The 25,104-nt window shown below is 37.5% G+C and overlaps 1 protein-coding gene across 5 annotated transcripts in view; it reads left to right on the top strand.

Moving 5' to 3' along the window:
* LOC126471447 (muscle calcium channel subunit alpha-1-like) overlaps positions 1-25,104 on the top strand; it is an 876,499-nt gene that overhangs the window by 395,891 nt on the left and 455,504 nt on the right. For all 5 annotated transcript variants that reach the window (XM_050099633.1, XM_050099629.1, XM_050099632.1 and 2 more), the window contains exons 6-8: positions 3,817-3,969; positions 9,614-9,819; positions 10,131-10,234. In XM_050099633.1, coding sequence (XP_049955590.1) covers positions 3,817-3,969; positions 9,614-9,819; positions 10,131-10,234 — 463 coding nt within the window. The remainder of the gene's footprint in view (positions 1-3,816; positions 3,970-9,613; positions 9,820-10,130; positions 10,235-25,104) is intronic.

Below are 25,104 nucleotides of genomic sequence, written 5' to 3'. Positions count from 1 at the left end.
TTACTGTCATCTCCAGTTGAACATCAACAATATAGCGTTTATCCATGATTACCATTGATAGTCTCAGCAAGTAAACCTCTTGGGTATCGTTTCATGCATTTCCCTTCAGATGTGCATGGTGAATTGTTATTGAGAAATCCATATGGACCGTAAATCATGTTTGGTGACAGCTTCAAATAAGTATGAATAGTACTGACATCAGGTATTTCTCCTTAGATGACTTGATCAATTTGATATGGTGTGACTTTTTTGTTCAAAGAAATCAAAATGTCTGCATGTGGCAATCCTGTCTCTTGCCATTCAATAGGATACATCCATCTGTGTGTTTATCTATAAACATTATGCTTAACAATGAAACCCATCATACATTTCAATTTTTTTTTAAGACGAGCGCTAAAATATGACAGTCTGATGATGATTGTTCAGTTAACAAATGTTCTTTTATTTCATCCCATTTAGGATTGTATGTGAATGTATAAAAAAATCTAAGTGGCTATATGCACAAATGTATGTCATTGCATCATGTGGATATTCATGCATATCCCATTGACTCCCTGTCAACGTGGCCGATATTGTGACCATTTTCTCCTAATTCACTGATATTCACATTACTGCCATTAACTGCACCACATATGTGAATGTACTCTTCAGAACACAACTTCATCTGATTTAATTGAATGTAGAAGAGTCATTTGTTTTTCATTTTCACATACATATTGATGATTTATTGATGGAACAATTGTCAAAATTTTCATGATAGGATTATCAGCATTTTCAGAAATTATCAATCAGTGTATAGTAATTCATGACACTGACTTTATTATTTGTTTCCTCATCTGTTTATGAATTTCTCAGTTTGTTGTTACTGAGATTCATCTTCCCCGTGCCAAAATAAAATCCGATATTGAAATCCATCATATGTGTGGTGAGCTTCTGAGACTCGTCGAACATCATGATTTATGCAATGAAGAACTGTATTACATAAGTTAAATTCTATATGAACTATAACGATCACAACTTCATCAGTTGTCAGTGCATTTTATTGTCTATTGTGTTGGCCACCAAGTGTTTTGTCTACTCTAACTACAACTTTGTACTCATCAGCTGGCCTTTATTAAAGGACAGTTCTGAACAATAGAATTAATTTGTTGTGATGACTGAATAAAGTTTGTAATCCAGTAACAATTTGTCACTGAGTGCCCATATTGACTCATCAATGTTGATCATCTTGTTCATCAGTGTTTCCCATGGAATAAATTTGAAGAATTCCATGATGTTTATTGGCAGTGACAGTAATGATGCTGCGTGGTGATAAATTTGCCTATGAACTTTGAATGTTATCATGCAATTCTCAAACAATATTTGTTGCACCAAATGATGTCATTTGAAAACAAATTGTATATGTTTGCCAAGAAATGTTTAGATAGGGTAGTCACACCTGATACCAGTGTTGATAATGATGTTAATGGTGAATGTAATTCTGGCAGTTTCACATTTCCATCCTTGCAGCACATTCCTGGTGTTTCATTCTTAAATTTGTGGGTGCATAATTTAAGAATTTCTTCAATAACCATGATTGCATGAAGACTATTCATAATTAGCATTTTAATGGAATGCACTAAGATGGAAGTCAGCATGCAGTGTTTGTCTGGATCAAGCAGTATTAATCTTGCATCATGTTGCTCAGTTGTTTCAGACAAACAGGCATGAGCATGGAATACTTGTGCCATTTTCAGTCTTGCTTCCAATTGCTTGCCTGTTTCCAATACTCATGATGCCTTTATCATTTGTGCTATAGACTGTATATCGTGATCAAACTTTTGTTGTTTGGGTGGCATAATTTACTTGCCAATGAAAGTAAAGATTTTTGACAACTATTACAAATTTACTTGGAAAAACAAAAGCGAATGACTGTAATCCATATCTAATGTCAACAGGCAATTGGAGTTTCTCAGTAAACACCACTGTTCACACCACATGTGAACTGAAAAGTCACTGCTTGTATTTCATTCAGTTCAGTTGCGTCACACATGCACTCACACTCTGAAAACATATGAGCTGCCACTAATCTATGTAAAATACATATATTTGTTGAAATGACTCATGCACAACTTACTGTAAATTGGTTGTGCAAATTCAGAAACCTTCACAGGTGTGCACACAACAACCCGTACCAGTTTCATTGCCCTCAGGTGAATGATATAGGAATACACATGGGACAAACAAAGAAATATGCATTTTATGCATATAAATTATTATATGTATTTGGAGGAGAAAAGTTGCATTTCAGTTCTTCCAATTGTAATAGGTGTAGTAGTTCTAAATAATAATTCCCTAAAGTGCAGTTAGTTGTGCATGATAAAAAATATTTCATGTGGTGAAAATGCACACAAATTGATTGGACATAATTTTATTGCACATTTTTCTTAACTGAAACCACTTTCCAAAGAATTGAAAGCTAAAGGTATCAGACAATCTTCTGAAACTCCGATAACTCAGCTGCATTAAAAACAACTGAAACATGCTTACAGGTTCATAAGTAGTACAAACTTGTAAAAGGTAAAGCTGTAATTAACCAGAAGGTTGGCTCGAACACCACTGTGCTGTACTAGCATGGTTTTATTGGAGATGGCGTGCTGTTGCCTCGCTCCAACTGTAGAACTGACTTACACGGCCAGTTGTAACCTGCCCAGATAACCGCATATGAGTGTGACTTCCAGGTTGTGGGGAGGTGCACCAGCCACAGATTTAACGTACTTGGCAGATAAACAATGAGGGTCAGTGTGCTGGCCAGCCTAGGTGTTGTTTTTAGGCAATTTCCCATGACAGTCTAGGTGAATACCAGGCTGGTACCCACATCCCACTTCAGCTATATGATTTGCAAACATTCAAAACATATTTGCACACTTTCACAAGGGATTGGGCTAAACACGGACTGAAAGGGTACCAAAATTCAGTCCTGGCAAGGAAGGGGTGGTGACAGGAAAGGTATTTGGCTCCGTCTACAACTAACATTCCCAAATCCAAAAAATTAACGTGTCGATCCCATGAAGATATAGGATAAAGGCCATGATAAACAAGACAACTCAGCCAGTTGTAAGGGGACCTTCAAGTTAATGTAGATTGTTAACCATGATGTAGCTCAGCATTTATTTACATCAACAAACTTTGCCAAAAATCAAAGAAGTAATAAATGATAGATAAAAATGCTGGGAATAACCAGGGATCAAACTTGAGACCTTGGATCCGTAGTCTGGCACTGAAACACTTAGCCAAACAGTCACTTCATGAAACTCTTTAAACATGATAGTGCTTGTTGCAAGGAAGTTCCAAAATACAGAAATTACAAAATAAAGGCAAAGGAAGTGCACTGTTCTTATCCACGAGGACATAACCAGATTGCAAAGTAGACAAACATGAAGGAAAGAAATACGTTTCTTTATATATGTTCCAAAAACACTGCAGATTATTAGTGTGTCCATAGTAGCACTAGAATGCAACAACTCTCTCTGAAGTACATAGCATAAAAGCACAGAACTATATTCAAAACCCAATGCTATTGCTGCCTGGTCTGATCAGGAGATCAGTAGTAAGGTGAACAAAGAAGGAGTAAAAACACTGTAGACCTTTACAGGGTACCAGTGTTTGCTAATATAAGGCTAATATAAGCATTATTAATGGGGCATTGATGCCTGGTGACATCCTTGAGAAGGAAGATCATGGTCCTTCCACAATGGTACATAGACTTACCTTAATTTTAATAATATAATCTCTTTTTTTTATGTCACTCATTATGGCCTTTTCTTTAATTTGCAGGTCTACAGGTTGTGCTAAACTCAATTCTTCGTGCCATGGTGCCTTTATTACATATTGCTCTCCTGGTATTGTTTGTTATTATAATCTATGCAATAATAGGCCTGGAATTATTCTCAGGAAAGATGCATAACACGTGTTATGATAATACAACAGGTAGGTAATGCTACAAAATGTATGTTAACCATAAAACTGATACATGCAACAATGCAAATATACTGAAGAATAAATTTCCTTGAGACTGAGAACCATATGTCCACAAATCAGCACGGTTTTAAAAAGCATCACTTGTCCAGAACTCAGTTTTCCCTTTTCTCACATGATATGCTGCAAGCTATGGATGAAGGGTACAGGCAGATCCCATATTTACAGAACAGCAATTGACATGGTGCCCCACTGCAGACTGTTAACAAAGGTATGAGCATATGGTATATGTTCCAGGATACGTAAGTGGCTTAAAGGTATTTAAGTAATAGAACCCAGAGTGTTGTCTTCAGTGGCTAGTCTTCATCAGAGACAAGGGTATCATAAGGAGTGCCCCTGGGAAGTGTTATAGGACTACCATTATTTTTTATATACGTAAATGATCTGGCAGGTAGGGTGGGCAGCAATGTGGGGTTGTTTGCTGATGATGCTGTGGTGTGTGGGAAAGTGTTAGAAGTTGAACATGAAATTCACTGGACTCTAATTCTTGCATTCATTTTCTGATGTACCAGAAGGAGAATCTGCAATAACAACACAATCTGTGAAAATAACACTATAAGCATATGCAGCAACTCATGTTCAAAAAAGCTTAAAGTTACCACAATTTTCAGATGATATGTAATCTGAATCACCATCACAAACTTCATTTTCATCATCCACAGACTCGTCAAGGGCTTCGTAAATCATTTACCATTTTCTCCAAACATTTCTCTTCTTCACTGCATGTTTTGAGCACAAAATCAACATAGAAGGAAACAAAATGTACAAAACAGAGAGTACTCGAATGTCACCTAAAGCCTACCACACAAGAGACAATAATTTTTCAAGTGATACAGCTACTCATCTATGAAGCCTCCCGATCTCACAGATGATTCTGGGAGCCGTAAAAATATGTTTGATACCATGGAAAATCATCGTAATTGACATGATGTAATATTACATCCACCGCACAATTTGATTTCCTGTAAGCGCTGTAATACTATGTCGACCGCACGCTAAGTGTTAAGAAAATTTAGAGAAGCTTATTGCAGAAAGATTCTACTGCTGCCAAAATACATTTTGCATAAGGACCACAAAGACAAGGTTAGAGAAATTAGGGCTTATACAGAAGCATTTAGACAGTAATTTTTCCTTCACGCTGTTTGTGAATGGAACAGAAAAGGAAATGATTAGGAGTGGTGCAAGGTACCCTCCATCACTGCCCATATGGTGTCTTGCAGAGTGCGGATGTGGATGTGGATGTAGATGTAGATGTAGATGTAGAAGAGCAGTTTGTACAGTTATTTGAACTTCATCATCGACAACAAGGAAGTACAGAGTTTCTGATCCTTGGTGATATCTGTAGAAAAATTACAGCCAGTCTCAGATCAGACATGAGTGGAGGCAATACATAAATCAGAATGTTCAAGCTGTCTGAGGGTTCACATTGATAAGAACTGTAATTTTTACAGCTCATCTTGAACACTTTCGTCAAAAAAATTCTCCATAGTATCTGATTATGCCTGCAGGAGTGCAAAGAATGCTGTTTTTCTTTTGTTAGATGTGTCATCATTATCAGGTATAATGGTAGCCTTCAGTGATGGATAGAATTAGTTTGAGCCAAGTAATTGCACACATAAAGAAATCTATGAATGATTAGAGGACATATTATTTATGAATCTGCATACTATATTTCTCCTTTGTTAGACAGACATAGCTGGCTGGCAAAATAATGCTAACAAAATTAATGAATTCTTCTTGGGAAATAAGTTGAGTATCATCTTCATTTTGGAGTGACATTTTTACAAGCTTCTCCTCTGGCAAAGTGTGTGGGTCCTGTTGGATGCTGCTGTTTATCCGATTCAAGTCTAATCAAAGAGCACTCCTGGCAAAGTTTTTGCGATATATCATCCCAAGCAAGCTGAGATAGAAGCTGCTGTCTCTCTTCATTAGATTTTCGTGTGTTTTCCATTATTTCCTTGATTATAGAATCCTAGAAATGCCTAGTGCAATAGAGCATCTTTGTTTCTTTGAAGTTCAATGCATTATCTTCAATGATCCTATGCTCCAGTACTGCTGACTTGTTTTTGTAGCCAACTTGGACATGCTTATCATGCTCTACACATCTCTGTGAGATGCAGTATTGCATTTGGCTGATGTATTGGTAGTCAAACTCACACATGATGCTGTCTGTGTCAGTTGTCCTTTGTTGTAATGGATTTTTTGAGGTGCCCAGCATTTCCCTAATTTTGCATACAGACAGAAAACTTTTGTTCATATTATGCTTTTCCAGGACCCAGCCAGTCTCACTGGTGTGGAGTCCAGCATGTGGTTGGAATATCAGGCCCTAGCTGTTATCTTCTGTCTTTTCCTTTTCCTTGTGGTAATCTGTCCTGAGAGAACATTTTATGTGTGGCCCTGAGTCGCCACTCCTTCGGAATGTTTCACGTAGCTGTTCACTAGTGTTAGTGTGAACGTATGAGTCTGTGTGTGTCTTCTTGGGGTATACCATGTGCCTGAGTGTAGTATACAGTTTCTTCTGTATTACGGTGTTCAATAAAAGTAGAAAATTACTATCCCCTACTTCCATGGTGAACTCATGCTTTTGTGTATGCTGTTTTCTTTCACGTGACTACACCACAGAAGTTCTATCCATGTATTGTGGAAGGACTTTGGCTTGAACAAAGAAGTTTCAAGTGCTGTTTCTTTGCAGTGATTCATGAATGAGTTGGCAGTGAGTGGAGCCAGTGAAGAGCCTATTCTTACCCTCTCTTCGTATTCATGGAACTTATCCCCACATTGAAAATAAGTGGTAGTGAGTGTGTTTTGCGACAGTTGTAGTGTGTCCATCTCACAGTGCTTCTCTAGCACTTGTAGGGAGTCTTGTTTTGGCACCCATGTGAAGAGTGATGTGATGTCAAAGTTGAGCAACAGATCACCAATGTCCAGGTGCATGTCTCAGAGCATTGACATAAACTGTCTTGAATTCATGATGTGGAGACATTGTCCTGCCAATGGCTTCAGCAGTTGTGGTAAATGTTTTGCCAAACTGTAATTTAGAGAATTTGTCATATCCACTATTGATTGTAGAGGGATTTCCTCTTTCTGTATTTTTGGAAGACCATAGAGACAAGATTGTGCTGGTAGTCTGGGATACAGTGCATTACCAATCGTGTCATATAACCCCAAATATTGTCGAGTCCTGGGTGTGTGTTTTACTAAAACCATGCCAAGAAGTTGTAAAACTTCGTTTGTTGACAAAAGAAACACCATGCAGGATTATCAGCTATGTAAGAAAAGGTAGATTGCTATTTACTGTAAATAAGACACATTAAGTTGCAGAAAGGCACTGTGTGTGTGTGTGTGTGTGTGTGTGTGTGTGTGTGTGTGTGTGTGTGTGTGTGTGTGTGTGTGTGTGTGTGTGTTTGTTGGGGGGGGGGGGGGGGGGTGGCAGTAGCGGTTTGTGTGGTCTATTCCCTATAGAGGTGAACTATGTGTAAATTAAGGTTTTCTTAGCAAACTACACTGGTGAATGATTTTCAGGAAATAAGCTAAGTGATGTCTTTGTTTTGGAGTAACATTTCAACAAGTTTCTTTCTTGTTATCTTGTGACAGAATTTTTGGATTCTATCAGATTCTGCTATTAGCATTATGCTTGGCTCTGTAAGATTCCTTAGGACTAATGAGAATTGACACGTACAGCATCACATTAGTGTTCGGCCACCAATACATCAACCATACAAAGTGCTGCATCACACAGAGATGTGTGTAACATATGAAGTAAGTCAACCTGTGCCACAGCAAGTTGGTAATAGTGAAGCATAGTATCTTTGAGAGGTACACATTCTGCTGTGAAGAAACCAATGTGCTGTGTCATGCCATGGGTTTGGGATTCTATGATAAGAGAAATCATAGAATACAGATGGCATGAAAATCTCTGTGACATAGGCAGTGGCTTCCATCTCAGGTCCACCAGGGACAACAGATTAGCAAAAATTCACCATGACTGTTCCCTGATTGGGTTTAATGCCCCATCAACATTGAGGTTATTAGAGCTTTTCCTGATTAGAACACTAGCAATGTGCAGGACAAATAGGTGGTCTCAGGACATTATGTGTGGCCAGTACCTCACCACCTGAGACTCCCATGTCCAAAAGCTTGCTACTGGCCTGACTGATCTGGGCCCAAGAGATGAAAGAAATGACCTGAAATTAATAAACATCAGTGTCCAGAAAGAGCCAGACACTTCAACAGCAAATTACAAGTTAGAAATTTGTTAAAATGTCACTCTTAAATGAAGTTATTACACAGCTGATTTATTGAGAAGAATTAATCCTTACAATTTGCTGAGAAATCCTGTATTTGCATAATAAAATTTATGTCACAAATAGATAAAACGTTTTTCTATTGCTTTTAATACCTTATTCAGTAGAGATAACTAGGTCTGAAGGAGGGTTGTGCTGTTGTTTTACAAATTCCCTGTTTTATCTTTTAGAATTTCGTTAAAAAGAATTATGCAGAGCTCAACATCAGTTAAATTAATGTTGTCATTTCAACATCAAATTGTTATTGCACTAACTGCTTGTAATGACACTTAAGTACTGCTGTGACATTTTTTATTGCTACTTAAGTTTTTTGCTAACTTAGAAATTTATTTCCTGCTGGGGCTTGTTGGCACTACTAGTCTGAATTTTATCTTCAGGTCCACTATCACAGTACAGTATTCAAAATCATTCCCTTTTTGTCTCCATTAAATGGTCTTGATTCTATTTTTGTACATATAACTGTTCACACTTATTTTACAAATTCTGTTGCAACATGACACCACACTGTATCTATTCAAAGTGTGTCCATTAAATTTTTAAAATGTTAAAGTGATGCTCAGAAAACTGTAACACAGTGCTGATACTACATTTAACATTTAATTTTCTTGTGTAGATATTCATTTATTAAGATGTCATAAATTTGGATGGCATGTGTCCTTGAGTATGGTTGTGTAAATAAAACTACAACAGCTAAACTGATTTTTGCTGGCAACTGGAGCATTTGATTTCAGTGAACTTGTAGTCAACAATTATGTAAGAACTCCAGCACTTTGAGTTGTGGCAACTCAACCACTGCCTCATGAGCAAGTACATTACTCAAATTTCTTCATAATCAAAATACACTTTCCAGTATTTGTTTGGGTGATAATAGGAGCTTGTCATTGTGGTTGTTGCTGATTTTTATGATGATGACTATTTTGGCAGGGGAATCAAAAGATGGGAGTGACATTTGTTAGTTTTCAATAGTTTTTTACAATATTATTTTTTATTATTTTTAAAATATCCACAAGCAAGCAAAGATACACAAAATTCCCTTGCCACATAGCAAGAGACACTGAACAAAATTTGTTTTCCTCCATACTATTTATATCTTTTCAAATGAAAGAACCTTATATTCTGTAAGACAACATTTATCACGTTTTTATACATAACTGTGTCTGCTGCTGCCTGGCAGGTTGGAGTTTTTTCTATGTACACTTGAGTCTAGTTTAACTTTGAAAACCTTTGTCAAATTAATTTAGTGATTCTTTGAAAAGACATGGCTGGCTTAAAAACAGACAATACTTTTACAGACAAAATGATGCGTGATCCACATCCATGTGGGAAAAATGGAGAAGGTGGTTTCCAGTGTTCTGAACTAGGTCCAAATATGACATGCAAAGAAGACAGCTGGGATGGTCCAAATTTTGGAATAACTAATTTTGATAATTTTGGCCTTGCTATGCTAACAGTTTTTCAATGTATAACTCTGGAGGGTTGGACTGATGTTTTGTATGATGTAAGTAAATCATTATTAAGGTAACTGTAGATATTGAATATATTTTAAAATTTTTTCAAGAGACTAGCCACTTAATCTGTCTATAAAGAATGCTATTGATTTGGGAATTTCTATTTGTCCCTAACATAACAGAATGATTTAGTTACAGCTGTCAGTTTTGTTTTAGTATTATTAAGTGTATGACTCTGATATGAAGCAGTCCTCTGACTGTTTGTCTTTATCCATGTAAAAAAGCAAGATGGCATATGGGATACATTACAAACTTCTTGCATATTTAGTTACAGACATGAAAACTTTTTTTTTTAACACAGATTGAAGATGCGATGGGAAATACGTGGCAGTGGATATACTTCATCTCAATGGTTATTCTCGGAGCATTTTTTGTCATGAACCTAATCCTTGGTGTCCTCAGTGGGTAAGTCTGTTGCAGAAGTAGTAAGGTATGCCGACATCTGCAGATATTGTGATCAATCACTAAAATTATGATTCCATTGCCATAGATGTGTAGGTATGAGAACATTGAACTTTTGCAGTAGTATGCAGTTAAAAGATTAGATTTCACGTAAAATTTAGTGCATACTATTTCTTGTGATTTTGTTTAGCTGTTTCCTTTTCTCTTTTTCATTTCATGAGAGGTCACTTAATTTAGGCCAAACAGCATTACATGAAAAACTAAATAGACAATCAATTCTGCTGGAGACTGGATATTCTTTGACAAAGATTACAGCAATTCATGAGAATGTATAAGTGTTAGTTACAACCAGAGCCCTTAAGTGCATCATATTGCTCATTGCATTTACATACCTAAATATGTAATGATTATAATAGAGGGAAACATTCCACGTAGGAAAAGTATATCTAAAAACAAAGATGATGTGACTTACCAAATGAAAGTGCTGGCAGGTCGACAGACACACAAACAAACACAAACATACACACAAAATTCAAGCTTTCGCAACAAACTGTTGCCTCATCAGGAAAGAGGGAAGGAGAGGGAAAGACGAAAGGATGTGGGTTTTAAGGGAGAGGGTAAGGAGTCATTCCAATCCCGGGAGTGGAAAGACTTACCTTAGGGGGAAAAAAGGACGGGTATACACTCGCGCACACACACACATATCCATCCACACATATACAGACACAAGCAGACATATTTAAAGGTCTTTAAATGTGCCTCCTTGTGTCTGTATATGTGTGGATGGATATGTGTGTGTGTGCGCGAGTGTATACCCGTCCTTTTTTCCCCCTAAGGTAAGTCTTTCCGCTCCCGGGATTGGAATGACTCCTTACCCTCTCCCTTAAAACCCACATCCTTTCGTCTTTCCCTCTCCTTCCCTCTTTCCTGATGAGGCAACAGTTTGTTGCGAAAGCTTGAATTTTGTGTGTATGTTTGTGTTTGTTTGTGCGTCTGTCGACCTGCCAGCACTTTCATTTGGTAAGTCACATCATCTTTGTTTTTAGATATAAATATGTAATGACATTAATGAGATGATATATTATCAAAATGTAAAGTATAAATGCAAACAGAAAAGAATCAGTAACGTAAGACTGTACTGACTGCCAAAATCATGGCCGATTTCATCATATATTAGTACTATACCCAAAATAAATCTCAGAGGTTAGTTGAAAAGCCTCATAGAATTACTTGCACAAAGAGCAGAACAGTTCGTAGTGGTCTGAATTGTGCATTTGGTGTAACAGACATGCAACTGAAGCTGAATACATTTTGTTAAGGAGCAGAGGAGGCTTTAAAATGGAATGTTCTTTGTTTAAAGTGTTTAAAAACCCAAAATATAAGTGGGAAGCAGGAGGCACATTCTTCACTTTTTTCCTCTCTCTCTCTCTCTCTCTCTCTCTCTCTCTCTCTCTCTCTCTCTCTCACTCATAAATCTCTCACCCGTAAATGGACAAATATTATGTCACAAGAACATTTATTGACTGAAAATTCTTTCTTTTGTGTGAAGTTCTTTAATTTTACCACACATATAACATACCTGAAATAAAATATTAATAATGAAAATTAGAAAATGTGTGTCTTTTAAACATCAGTTTCTAGGTCTGTGTCACAGTCAAAATGTTTAACAAGAACCTAAACAAAACTGAAAGCTTCACTAGCTAATTCTTTTTCGAGCTAAGAGTACACATACTGACACCTCCTCCCCCCCCCCCCCCCCCACACACACACACACACAAAATATATATTATCCACAACCTGTATAGATAAACTGACATTGTGCCAGCTGAGTAAACAGTGTTGGGGCTGCAGTTCTGCAGATTTATGAGGGTTGTGTCAGAGGGAGTAGGCAATGGGAGAAAGGAGGCATGAGGTGGGAGGATGTTTGGGGAAGGGTAGCTGAAAACTCAAAGAGAGCCAGGAGCCAGTAGGAGTATGAGACAGGGATGGCAGCATGTGCAGGGGATAGGAATGTGACACATGGGCAACAGCACTGACAAGTTTGTGCAGTGTGTGATGATGTGGGAGGGGTGACAGAAGATAGGAAGGGGATATGGTGGGGAAGTGTGTGTGGGTACACAGTGAAGTGGATGTGGGCAGGTATTAGTGGAGATTGAGGCCTGGAGAATTATGGGATGAAAGAGGTATTGCAAGGGCATCTCCCATCTGTATAATCCAAAAAATCTGGTGCTGGGATGGGGTTTCCAGATGGCTCAAGTCATGAAGCAGCAATTGAAATTGAGCGTGTTGTGCTCAGCAACATGTTCCACCACGTGAAGGTGTATTTGTACCCCTATTGAGCTATTTGTGATTTGCATATTTTCTTTTTATTTTTTAAGTTGTGTTGATATAATCCATAAGAAACCTCTGCCCTCTTATGCTCCAAGTATATTTATAGATATCTTTTCACTGGAACAATATATTAATTAGTATTAATTTATTGCATACTGTCTGAGTTCTTCACCACAGTCATTCATTCATTTTTGCCAAGGGTATAGCAGATTTCTAATATGGGCACTCAAATCTCCACAAATTAATGCTACTTGGTCTGTTATTATTAACTTTAGTTATTGTTTCATGCAATTTGTCAAAGATGTCTTTCTTCTCTCTTCTGGTTCATATACATCTATGGTATTTATATGATCCTTGTCAGTTTGAAATATTCCTTAATGTATGCATAGCTCATTATTTTGTTTTTTCATTTTTGTTTGTTAGTACAGTGACTATACAATATTGTCTTCTATTTTGTTGAACTCCACTGTAAATAATTGTATAGTAGCCTAGATCTTCAGTCACTTTTAACTTTTTCTTTGTTTCAGTTATGATCTAGACATCTGCCTTTCGTTTCATCAAAGTCCTGTTGAGATCTAATGCTGTATTTCTTAAGCCTCTTACATTCCATCTAAATCTTCATAATTACTCTGTAGTTCACACTTAAGTGCTTGGCAGATGCTTCATCGAACCACATCAGACTATTCTGATACCATTCCATTCTTGAATAGCATATTGGAGAAATGGAACACCTAAATCTTTCCATGATGCTCTGATTCCTTTCATTTTATTACAGTGGTCATTTCACCTTTTGTAAACCGAGCGAGGTGGCGCAGTGGTCAGACACTGGACTCGCATTCGGGAGGATGACGGTTCAATCCCGCGTCCGGCCATTCTGATTTAGGTTTTCCGTGATTTCCCTAAATCACTCCAGGCAAATGCCGGGATGGTTCCTCTGAAAGGGCACGGCCGACTTCCTTCCCCATCCTTCCCTAATCCGATGAGACCGATGACCACGCTGTCTGGTCTCCTTCCCCAAACCAACCAACCAATCACCTTTTGTAAGGAGGAGCCACAAAATGCTTTTGCATTCAGAGGAGAAAGCTACTACAGAAATTTCATGGGAAAACCTTGCCACAATGAAAAATGTCTTTAGTTTAATGATTCCCATCCAACTCTTGTATCATGACTCTCTCTCTGCTATTTCATAATAATATAAAATGAAGTGCATTCTTTGAACTTTTTCAAATCCTCTGTGTATCATATGGTGTAAAGATTCTATACCGTGCAACAGTACCCCAGAAGACGATGGACAAGCATAATGTAGGGAGTTGCCTTTAGTAGACTTGTTGCATCTTGTAAGTGTTCTGCCAATAAAATACAATCTTTGGTTCACCTTCCCCACAACATTTTCTGTGTGATGCTTTGAGTTTGTTTGTTTGTAATTGTAATCCCTGGATATTTAGTAGAAGTGATAATCTTTAAATTTTGTCATTTATTGTGCAACGAAAATTTAACAGATTCATTTAGATATTCATGTGGAGGACCTCACATTTTATATTTTTTAGAGTCTTTTGTCACTTTGCACCACACAGGCATCTTGACTAAATCATTTTGCTATTGGTTTTGATCTTCTAATGCCTTCACTAGATGTTAAACAACAGCACCATCTGCAGACAATCAAAAAGGGCTATTCAGATTGTTTCCTAAAAAATTTATGTAAATCAGTAACAGTAGAGGGCTTGTAGCACTTACTTGGGGAATGCCAGATATCACTTATGTTTCACTTGATAACTTTCTGTCAGTTACTACAAACAGTGACCTTTATGACAGGAAATCAAATATCTAATTGAACGATTGTGATGGTACTCCATAGGCACACAGTTTGATTAGACAGCACTTCTGGAAATCTAGAAATATGGAATCAATGTGAGATCCCCTATCAATAGCGCTCATTACTTCATGTGAATAGAGAACTATTTGTGTTTCACAAGAATGATATTTTATGAATCTGTGCTGACTGTATGTCAGTAGATCATTTTCTTGTAGGTATTTCATAATGTTAGAATACAGTACGTGTTTGATAAACCTACTGTAAATTGATGTCAGTGATACGGGTCTAAAGGCTCTAGAAATCAGCAGATTACTTCTGTTTCCTTCCTTTAATACTGATGTGACCTATGCAACTTTTCAGTCATTAGGTATAGATCTTTCATTGAACAAGTTGTTGTAAATGATTACAAAATATGGAGCTATTACAGATGCATACTCTTGAAAGGAACCTAACTGATATACAGCCTCTACCACAAGACATGTCTTTATTGAGTGACTTAAGTTGCTTCACTAGAATGAGTGAAGCTATCTGCTTCTACATTACTCCTGTTGGCAGCTGTACTTTTTGTTTAGTTGTGGAATTTTTAGTGCACCTTCTTTGATTAAGAAAGTTTGTCAAACCACGTTCAGTAACCCTGCTTTGTGGTGCTGTCATTAGTAACATTACCATAGCTATTGCACAATGATGGTATTGATTGTGTCTTACTGCTGATGTACTTCAGATATGTCCAGAACCTCCTTGGGTTTTCTGCCAGATTTTGAGAGAGTTTGGTTGAGGAAGTTATTAAAGCATCTCACATTGAAGTCCACACAAAATTTTGAGCTTGTGTTAAACATATCCAATCTTGGATATTTTGCACTATTTAAAATCTAGCATGTTTCTTTTTGTTGCTTCTGCAACAGTTTACTGGACTGTTTTTTGTACTGTCCTGTCAGCATTTATTACAAATCCACAAGTATTTTCAACAGTATCAATGCAGTCTGTTCTGTCTCTTATTAATTTACTTGGTATAAATCTCTCTGCTACCATCAATACTGTTTCTTTGAATTTAAACCTCATCTTGTCTATGTTTGCATAGTTAGTGTGCTTTTTAAGATAAATATATGTAGGTACCTTAATTTAATCTCTTATACCAAGTCATTTTTCCTTGTCACACCTAGTTTGTCTTTGTATACATCCATCCATTGCTCCCTCCCTCCACTTATGACATAACTGGAGTTGTTAATTAGTGGGGATTGTATGTACCCTAGCACAGTTCCTCAAATCTTCAAAAATTCATATTGTACAATGGTAGCTCAATTACTGTCTACTTTTTATTTTGATTAACAACACACAGATCTCTGTAAATTATTAATTGTTAGTGTTTAGCACCTTCCAGAATCAAGGATAAGGTATGGCTTTTAATAGACAACTTACTAATTCACCTCCTTTTGAAGCAGAAGGCTGTGGGCACGTAAATCATTGCACTGATAATGTTGAAAGTGCTTGTAGATCTGCAATAGATCCTGATAGAAAATAAATTACAAGTGAGTTGTGAATATGGCATGCTGTAAATCCATAATTATAACTGAGGTGTCACAGTCAAGTTCTTGCTGAAGGAGAAAATTTTTCATAGTAGTTTATGCTTTCTGCAGATGTAATTTATATTTAATTACTTTTAGTTCAATATATTGTGCTAAGTCGCAAACTTTACAAGTGTACTATGTTGATGGCAATGTCAGTCCAGTAGTGTCCTCTGTACAGCATTAAATTTGTTTCAAACAATATATTTTGCGAAGAACAACTATGTTCCTTCACAAGATTCACAACTTCAGCCATACACTTATGTATATGTAATTCGTACATCTCTGCCAGTGAGTGAACATTGGTTGTGTAAAATATATTTGGATTAGCTCTTCTGTTGTAATCTGACATAGTCTAGGAAACCATTCATTTATTTCCCCTTACAAGTTGTTTTCACTTTATTGGTCAAATCTATAACTCATGTCGCATATGTTATCTAAAATTATGTGAAGACCTAAAATATTTTTTACAACTAACTCATTCTAATGTTAACTGTTGTAAAGAATATTGTAAAATACAAATTTTAGTAGAACATAACTCACCTGTGAGAGATGTCACGTGTTTTTTAACAATATCGTGACCTGGAAAAATTCACTCCTGTAAGGAATGTGAAGTTAAGATCAGGCTAACTCCAGCACACAGTTACATTTAAGCAGTCATTCTTCCTGTGCTCCACATGTGATTGGAAGAAGACGTGGCATGGGCTCGACTAATGTCTGAAGTAGTGCTGGAGGGGACTGACATAAAGAATCCTGCAGGACTGTCCATAAATCTGTAAGAGTATGAGGGGGTGGAGCTTTCTTCTGAACAGCATGTTGCAAGGCATCCCAGATATGCTCAATAATGTTCATGTCTGGGGAGCTTGGTGGCCATTGAAAGTATTTAAACTCAGAAGAGTGTTCCTGAGCCACTCTTTAGCAATTCTGGACATGTGGGTGTTGCACTGTCCTGCTGTTATTGCCCAAGTCTGTCAGAATGCACAGTGGACATGAATGAATGAATGTAGGTGATCAGACAGGATGCTTACAAATGTGTCACCTGTCAAAGTCGTATCTAGATGTGTCAGGGGTCCTATATCAATCCAACTGCACATGCCCCACACCATTATAGAGTCTCCACCAGTTTGAACAGTCCCCTGCTGACATGCAGGGTCCACGGATTCATGAGGTTGTCTCCATACCCGTACACATCCATCTGCTCAATACAATTTGAAACGAGACTTGTTCGACCAGGCAATATGTTTCCAGTCATCAACAGTCCAATGTCAGTGTTAATGGGCCCAGGTGAGGTGTAAAACTTTGTGTTGTGCAGTCATCAAGGGTACATTAGTGGGTCTTAGGCTCTGAAAGCCCATATCGATGACATTTTGTTTAATGGTTTGCATGCTGACACTTGCTGATGGCCCAACATAGAAATCTGCAGCAGTTTTTGGAATGGTTGCACTTCTGTCATATTGTACAATTCTTTTCAGTTGTCATTGGTCCTGTTCATGCAGGATCTTTTTCCGGCTGCAGCAATGTTGGAGATTAGATGCTTTGCTGGATTCCTGATATTCACGGAACACACGTGAAATGGTCGCACGGGAAAATCATCACTTCATTGCTACCTTGGAGATGATGTGTCCAATTGCTCATGTGCCAACTATAACTCCATGTTGAAACTCATTTAAATCTTGATACTCTGCCATTGTAGCAACAGTAACCGATCTAACAACTGCACCAGACACTTGTTGTCTTATATAGCTGTTGCTTACTTTAGTGCCGTATTCTCTGTACTTGAATATGCATGCCTATACCAGTTTCTTTGCCACTTCAGTGTGTCAGTATGATAGCAGCATCTGGATCATTTCAGAGAGGGCTAAAGTGATGCGTGCAAAGAAGGTGAGTTGGGCAGCTCTGGCCTGCTGCGAGACCAGGTGATGTCAGTTGGCATGATGGACCAGGGCCACATTTGAAACTCTCATTGTCACCTTGCCACAAGCATCAGGCACCCATCTTTGCTTATGCTCAATATCCAAGGCCCACCCCCATGCCCTACTAAGCGTGTACCCCTTGGAATTCGAGCAGAAACAGAAAATAATAGTTGATGCTTGATGCTTGTAGTGAGGTGGGAGTAACAGTTTTAAGTGTGGCACCAGCCCCTCATGCTATCTGGCCTCACTTGGTCCCACAGTGGGCCCAAGCTGCCATGAGGTGACCAACTGCCCTTCCATGTGTGCATTACTTTGCCCCTCCTTGGAAGGTTCCAGACACTTTTATTGCACTTACATAAGCAGAACACCTTGACAGCCCCACCAGTCAGTGATTTTAACTCTTGATGATGACAGAGACAGCTGCTGAAGACTTAAATGTTTTATTTGAAGTGACATGGCTTGTAAACAGAGCATGAAGCCTGCCACTGTGAAAGACTGTGAGGGTATCACCAGTTACATTACATCAGATGCTTCATAAACTGGCCATACTGCATCCACTACCAAACAGTTACAGGCTGCCTTTCACTGCTGCAACAATGTGGATGTATGATCTGAGTTAGAATGGGTTCTTCTTCCATTTAATCACATAGATATTGCAATTATTCATTTCTAAGCTTACTTCAGTTGCAACCCAGTAGCGAAAGAGATAAGTGTGATATTCTATAAATTGATCACAGATAGAGCTGGGTGCTTACTGTTTGCACACTAATTTTTGTTCATCTGTTGAAATGGGACCCTTCTACAGTGAGCAACTTGGTTGTGGAAAGTAGTACCTTAATCTTCCCACATCTATAGTCATCTCATGTACAGGATGAAGCAGTTTAGTTGATATGATGAGCATGTAATCTTAAAGCTACACAAGTTTTTGCTCATTGCAGCTGGATTCTCAAAATTCTCTCTTAACTGATGCAAGTTATTATTTGAAGATGAAGAGAAACTTATTAAATTTGTGTGATGATGGCAAATTACAGCATGTGTTATGTCAGATGATATCAAAATTTGATAATCATTGCAATCAATGAAACAGAAATAGATGGATAAAAACAATCTACCTGAAGAGACAGTGATCACTCAACATGGAAGTTATGAAATGACAGCTTAGGATGCATGCTTGTAGCATATGAGAAAGCAAAATTTTAAGTTTTATTGTGTTTTTTAGTGTTAGTTTTAATTTACAACTTTGTAGTTTCTGTGTAGGATTTTGCTCTTGTAAGTGATCAGAATTGTTTATGAAACGACATCTTCACCTGATTTTCAAGTTTTGGCCCATCCACTTCACATAGGTTGTAATTATATACAAGTAAGTAAATTACACAATTTGTCTAGTTCCATTAGCCACCATAAAAAATGTCAAGTTATTACTCTCAGAGGAGAAATAAATTTTTGTAGAGTAATTTCTTCAAAAGTAAATATGATAACAGGAAGCCCTCAGTGGAATATAAATAATGGAAGGAGTGAAAGTATCAACTTGCCGCATAGTTGAGGTTTTGAGTGGCCATTACATAATTCAGAGAGGAAGGAGGGGCAGTGGGAGAGAAATCGGGTGACATTGGTTGTGAAGCAACTGAAATTGTTCCATTCTGATTTGATACTGAATAATTGGAAATTATGCTCCTTTCCAGCTGGTTCAGAAACTCATTTGGAGGATTGTGGGCATGTGTGGATATGATGTGGGGGATGTGTTTGTGGTCTAGTGTAGGGTAATGCCTGTATGTGAAGGCTTTAGTCAGTCATTCAGAATTCTGGGCAATGGATGGCTCTTCACTGCCAGTGTGCCATTCGTATGCTAATAAATCATAGCAAGATGCCCTATGCCTACACTTTTCTAAAGATGATTTAATTTTTTCTGCAGCAGACTGCCATATCATTGTGGAGGTGATAAATAAGAGTATCAGAACATCATATAATCATGCACCCTTACTGCACCTCCCACATCCACACCGTAGATTTGCTTGTGTGATGGTATAAAATTTCAAGTGTTGATTGTATTGTATTTGTGTGTGTGGATTCTGCAAGAAGTGGAAACCAGAGAACCAAGATCTGTTTTGTGCCATTTAGACACTATTGACCCTCTTGTATACTGCCACCTCTGAGCCCTGCTGCCCCACATACAGCATGTGAAATATGTGTTTTTGCTATGTTGACAACAATGTTAGGCCTAGGTGTGATGATTTTTGTGTGCTGTTGGAAATGGAGCACCATTTTATCCTCTCTTGCAAGATAAATATAAGCAGTTTTAGTAAGACAGCAAGTGGGAGAAGTAATGGGATGAGAGTAAAATGCAGGGTGTTCATAAAAGAATGTACTTATTGGAATGATATAACTGTTTAATTTAGATTATTTACAGAAAATCATACATCAAACAGAAGGTAAGCTAAATTAGTTTTTCTTACAAATGTTCAGTATGTACACCTTTAGTTATATGGAAGACATGCAACCTAAAATCCAATTCTTTCAACACTTTGGTTAACAAGTCTGGAATAATGGAAGCAATAGCCCCTTCAATTCAGTGCGTCAACTGTGGCAAATCATTAGGTACAGGTGGAACCTAGACACAGCCTTATATAAAATCCCAAAGGAAAAATTCGCATAGTATTAAGTCAGGTGAACTTGGAGGCCCATGGAAAAGAACTCTTGTCATATTGACCATTATAACGAATGCAATGGTAAATATTCAACTACTCTCATACAGAGAGATACCAATGGGGAGGGGCTCCAACTTGTTGCCAAATAAAGTTTTCAGGTTTACCATCTAACTTTGGAATGAGCCAGTCTTGCAAAATATTTAGGTAAGCCACCCTTTTATGGTAGCTTAAGCAGAAAATAATTGTCTGTACACTTCATGTTGGGACACAGTGCAGAAAACAACTAATTTTGAGGTATCTCTTCAATAATGTAGAGGTTCATGAGGTTGTTCTGACCCACAGATATGAACATTATGGGTATTTACATTCTCACTTTAAGATAAAGTAATCTCATCACTACACTTCACATGATAAAGGAAGTAATCTTCCCACTACAAAACTTCACTTGCAAAGTTATAATGTGCACCACAATCATCTGGCTTTAAAGTAAGTACCAATTGGAACTGGTATGGACGCATGTGAAAACTTTTCTTAAAACCTTCTACACTTTGTCTGTGGCAAGTAAAGCTCAAGACTTGCTTACTGAACAGACTTCTTAGGATGTGAAGGTAAGATGCTCTTCTTGAGACACTTTTGGTCATTCCATGCCTTTTCCTTCACACACACAACCGGTCATTAATAAATTGACTGTACCATTGGTGGATGTTTTTGCACATGAGTGATCATCACAATTAAACTATAAATGAAATTCACATTGAACTGAAATTACAGATTCAGTCTTGATAAACTGCCGGACACAAAACACTTTATGTTCAGGAGTCACCATTTTGTGTATATGATGCTGCAAGTCGAAGAACAACAAAGCAGTACTTGCACATGCACTTGTCTAAAACTGTTTGAATTGCTGTTTAATTGTGACCTTGAACCAACACACTATAATGCTTACAGTTGATGCTATTGAAATTTGTGGCTGGGATATCCTTTTATGGATACCATAGTAAAATATTTATGTAATCAATTTACACAGACCTTCACTTATAGATAAAATTTATAGCTGTATTATTATTGTTATTATTATTATTATTATTATTATTACTGTTATTACTATTACTATTATTATAATCAAATTAATGACAATTTTCCATGTACTTCACCCTCTCAGTGATATAAGAGGCAATACTTATCCAGAAAGACAGGCAGTAGAAGACTACTGCAAGTGAGCAGACAGTAGCAGAAGAGAAGTATGCATTGGCGGTCTATGTAAAATATAGCCATGAATTTGCTCTGATTGAAGTCAACAACAGAATTTTTCTCAGAGTACACCAAACCAAGAATAACTATTGGAAACTTGCAGTCCAGTGCCAGAGTAACAGCTTGCACAATAAAGCATTGCATGGGCAGTTTTTGAAGAAGATCGAAGGTAGAACGGATAAGGAAAAGACATGGTCATGGGTGACAATGAAACTGAAAGACTGATTTTAGCTGTGCAGAAAAAACTCTTCACAACTGTTACCACCAAAGCCGGAATCAAGAGATCAGCAAAAGACCCAAAGTGCAGACTCAGAAGAATCTCAGGAAGCAGTTGGCTACAGCTTGAGCTGTTGCAAAAATATTGCTTACTCTGATTATAAGCAGAGGCACAATTTTGTGGCACAGGTGAACCACAGGTAATTACACCAAAATCATCATCTGCCAGTGCTGTATAACTAGTAAAACCACAAGCCAGAAGAAAATTTTTTAAGACAGGCATGCCAAATTACTGTGGATTTCATACTTCAGACACATAGAATCCTGGAATACAATACATCATACATCACAGTTGTGAAAAAAAGGAAAGTGTGGATCATTGACACTGCCATCCAAGATGCTAGCAGAACTGAGAGAGAGAAAAAAAAAAAAAACCTAGAAAAACTTACCAGACACAGGAACTTGAAAATTAGACTACTGTGACTTCTGGTGTAAACTAATGAAAGTGATTCCAGAAGCAATGACAAAAGAGTTTAGTGGGCACTTGTAAACCATTGACATTGATAAACTATCCATTTACAACTACAAAAAGCCAATTTACTGTGATCTGCACAAATTACTCATGATATGTCACATAGTCCTAGATGCTTGGAAAGTGTCAGACTAGTAATAAAATAAGAAATACAGTATAGTGATCTGATTTTTTCTGTGATTATTGTTATGATGATGATGGGATGATGATGATGATGATGATGATGATGATGATGATGATGATATAGATATAGATAGCCAAGAATCTGTATTGGTGGCATACTAGATTTTCTAGTGTTTATATATAGTACTTTAGAAAAAAATCTCATGCTGTAATTTAAAATTCACAGCCTTCCTCACTAAGTCCAAGCATTAGCTGTTGCATCACACACCTAATATGAATATGGAATAAATATAGTACATGTATTATAAACTGTCTCTGTGGTCAACATGACTGGCTACTGCTTGTAATTAATGTTCTCAAGTCTTAGAGAATATATGACTCGTGGAATGAAATAACAAAACCTCTAGCCAGGCTATCAAGGAATGTTGATGCCTGCATGGTTTTTTTTAAGTATGTTTTTCTCCTTTGCTATCATATAGTAAAATAAATCCTCAATTTGTTAAATTACAGACTGAATATGTGGTTATTTTGGAATCATATTTGCCACAGCTTGATGAAAGGGAAGAAATGTGTATGGAAAGATTATTTTCTCATTGAAGCTCTGCTAAGCCTGTGACATGTTACTTAGCTGTAAACAGACTGTTGTACTCTCTTTTCCAATTTACTTAGTAACTGTGTTTCGTTGGAAAACAGTGTTAATTCTTTTCAGTTATGATGTCAAAGAAGCTAAAGCACATTCAGCCTGTGTTTAAAGATAATGAATAGTCTCCATGTAAGATTAACACAGCTTTAGTACATAAGAAACATGACCATTTACAAGATCAAAAAGAACAGTTGTTAAAGTTCAGGGCATTCCTTCCATAAGTGGGCAATAATTCAACCAAAATTAGGATGAATCCTATAGAAACATCACATTAAAGTAAGTTTGTGGCCACCTACTGAGCTATTTGCCCTTCCCAGTTGGTAAAGGACGATCTAGGTTTTGCGGAAGACTAGTCTACAGAATACAATGTCAGTGTGAGAGATCCTATATTGGTCAGAACACATGCACAATACATGGAAACGGTATGGAACATGGAACCATTCTGGGCTTCAGTTATGAAGATACCTGTCGGGTGGCAAAAGATCTTACTAATAATGCTGACAGCTTTCAGTTTGATAAGGCATGGGACCAAATGATTTCTTTAACATCTTGAGAAAGAAAAATATTTGTGCTTAATTACATGTCTAGTGACAGTTTTAATATTTTGTCCACGGAATGTTAACCACGTTGGCCTGCAATAACTAATTGACTTGTTCTAAATTATCCTAATTACTTTCAAACAATTACACCTTTGTTGCAAAACTGTACCTCATGGTGGGTGAACTTGGTACCATAATTCCGCTCTTTGTTTGACAATGAAAATCTGGACAAAACTCCATAGTGTAATTTCTAGGGAGTCTTGTTTTCAGAGCACAGAAAATGCTGTTCACTCTTACGTGTGAGTGACACTTAATATACTAAAAATGGTTTGATGATAGTAGGTAATTTCTTTGATTTAACAAAAGCATTTGATTGTCTGGATCATGCATAAGTTGGAACATTATGGGATTAAGGGAAAAGCTCAGCAGTTGTTCACTTCACATTTGGATAGTAGGAAGCAGAAAGTTGTCCTCTAGTGTCAGTGGCACGGAAAGTGATCTCCGCCACACACTGTTGGGTGGCTTTCGGAGTATAAATGTAGAATGTAGATGTAGAAACAGAGATGTTGAGGCCCACTGAGGTCACCTAAAGGGGGGGGGGGGGGAGGGAGGGGAGGAGAGGAATACCACAGGGCTCTGTTCTGGGTACATTGCTTTTGCTGATTATCTCAATGATCTGCCACTAAACGTGACAGATGGTGCAAATATTGTAGTCTTTGCAGGTGACATGGGTGTTGTTATGAAAGACATGGAATGTATTATAAATGATGTAGCTAACAGGATATTCAGTAACATCACCACATGAATTTCAGAGAACAGATTTATGCTCAACTGTAACAAAATTTGATGCATACAGTTTCTGACACAGAACTCTGGTAAAAACAAAATTTTACTGTCCATATGTGGTCAGTCAGTCAGTCAGTCAGTCAGTCAGTCAGTCAGTCAGTCAGTCAGTCAGTTAGTCAATAAATGAGGTCAACCACTTTAAATTCTTAGGACTGAAAGTAGGTGGAAGACTTTCTTGGAAATATCATGTTCAAGATCTTGTGCAGAAGCTTCTGCTATCTTTACCAAAAGAATAATCTTCACTATCTTTGACACAGCAACCTCAAGGCATGTTTAATTTGAGTACTGTCACTTTGTTATCTCAGATGATGTTACACTTTAGGAGTAACTCTATGCACTAACCAAGACTATTCTTAGTCCAGAAATGATAGGTCAGTCTGATCTGTGGTGTCAGTTTGCGGACTTCATGTAGGTCATGGTTCAGGTTTCTCAGAATTACAGCTGCCATAGCAATACATA

The sequence above is a fragment of the Schistocerca serialis genome, chromosome 3 (assembly GCF_023864345.2).
Source record: "Schistocerca serialis cubense isolate TAMUIC-IGC-003099 chromosome 3, iqSchSeri2.2, whole genome shotgun sequence".
Classification (NCBI taxonomy): domain Eukaryota; kingdom Metazoa; phylum Arthropoda; class Insecta; order Orthoptera; family Acrididae; genus Schistocerca; species Schistocerca serialis.
This window is presented reverse-complemented; position numbering and strand designations above follow the sequence as displayed.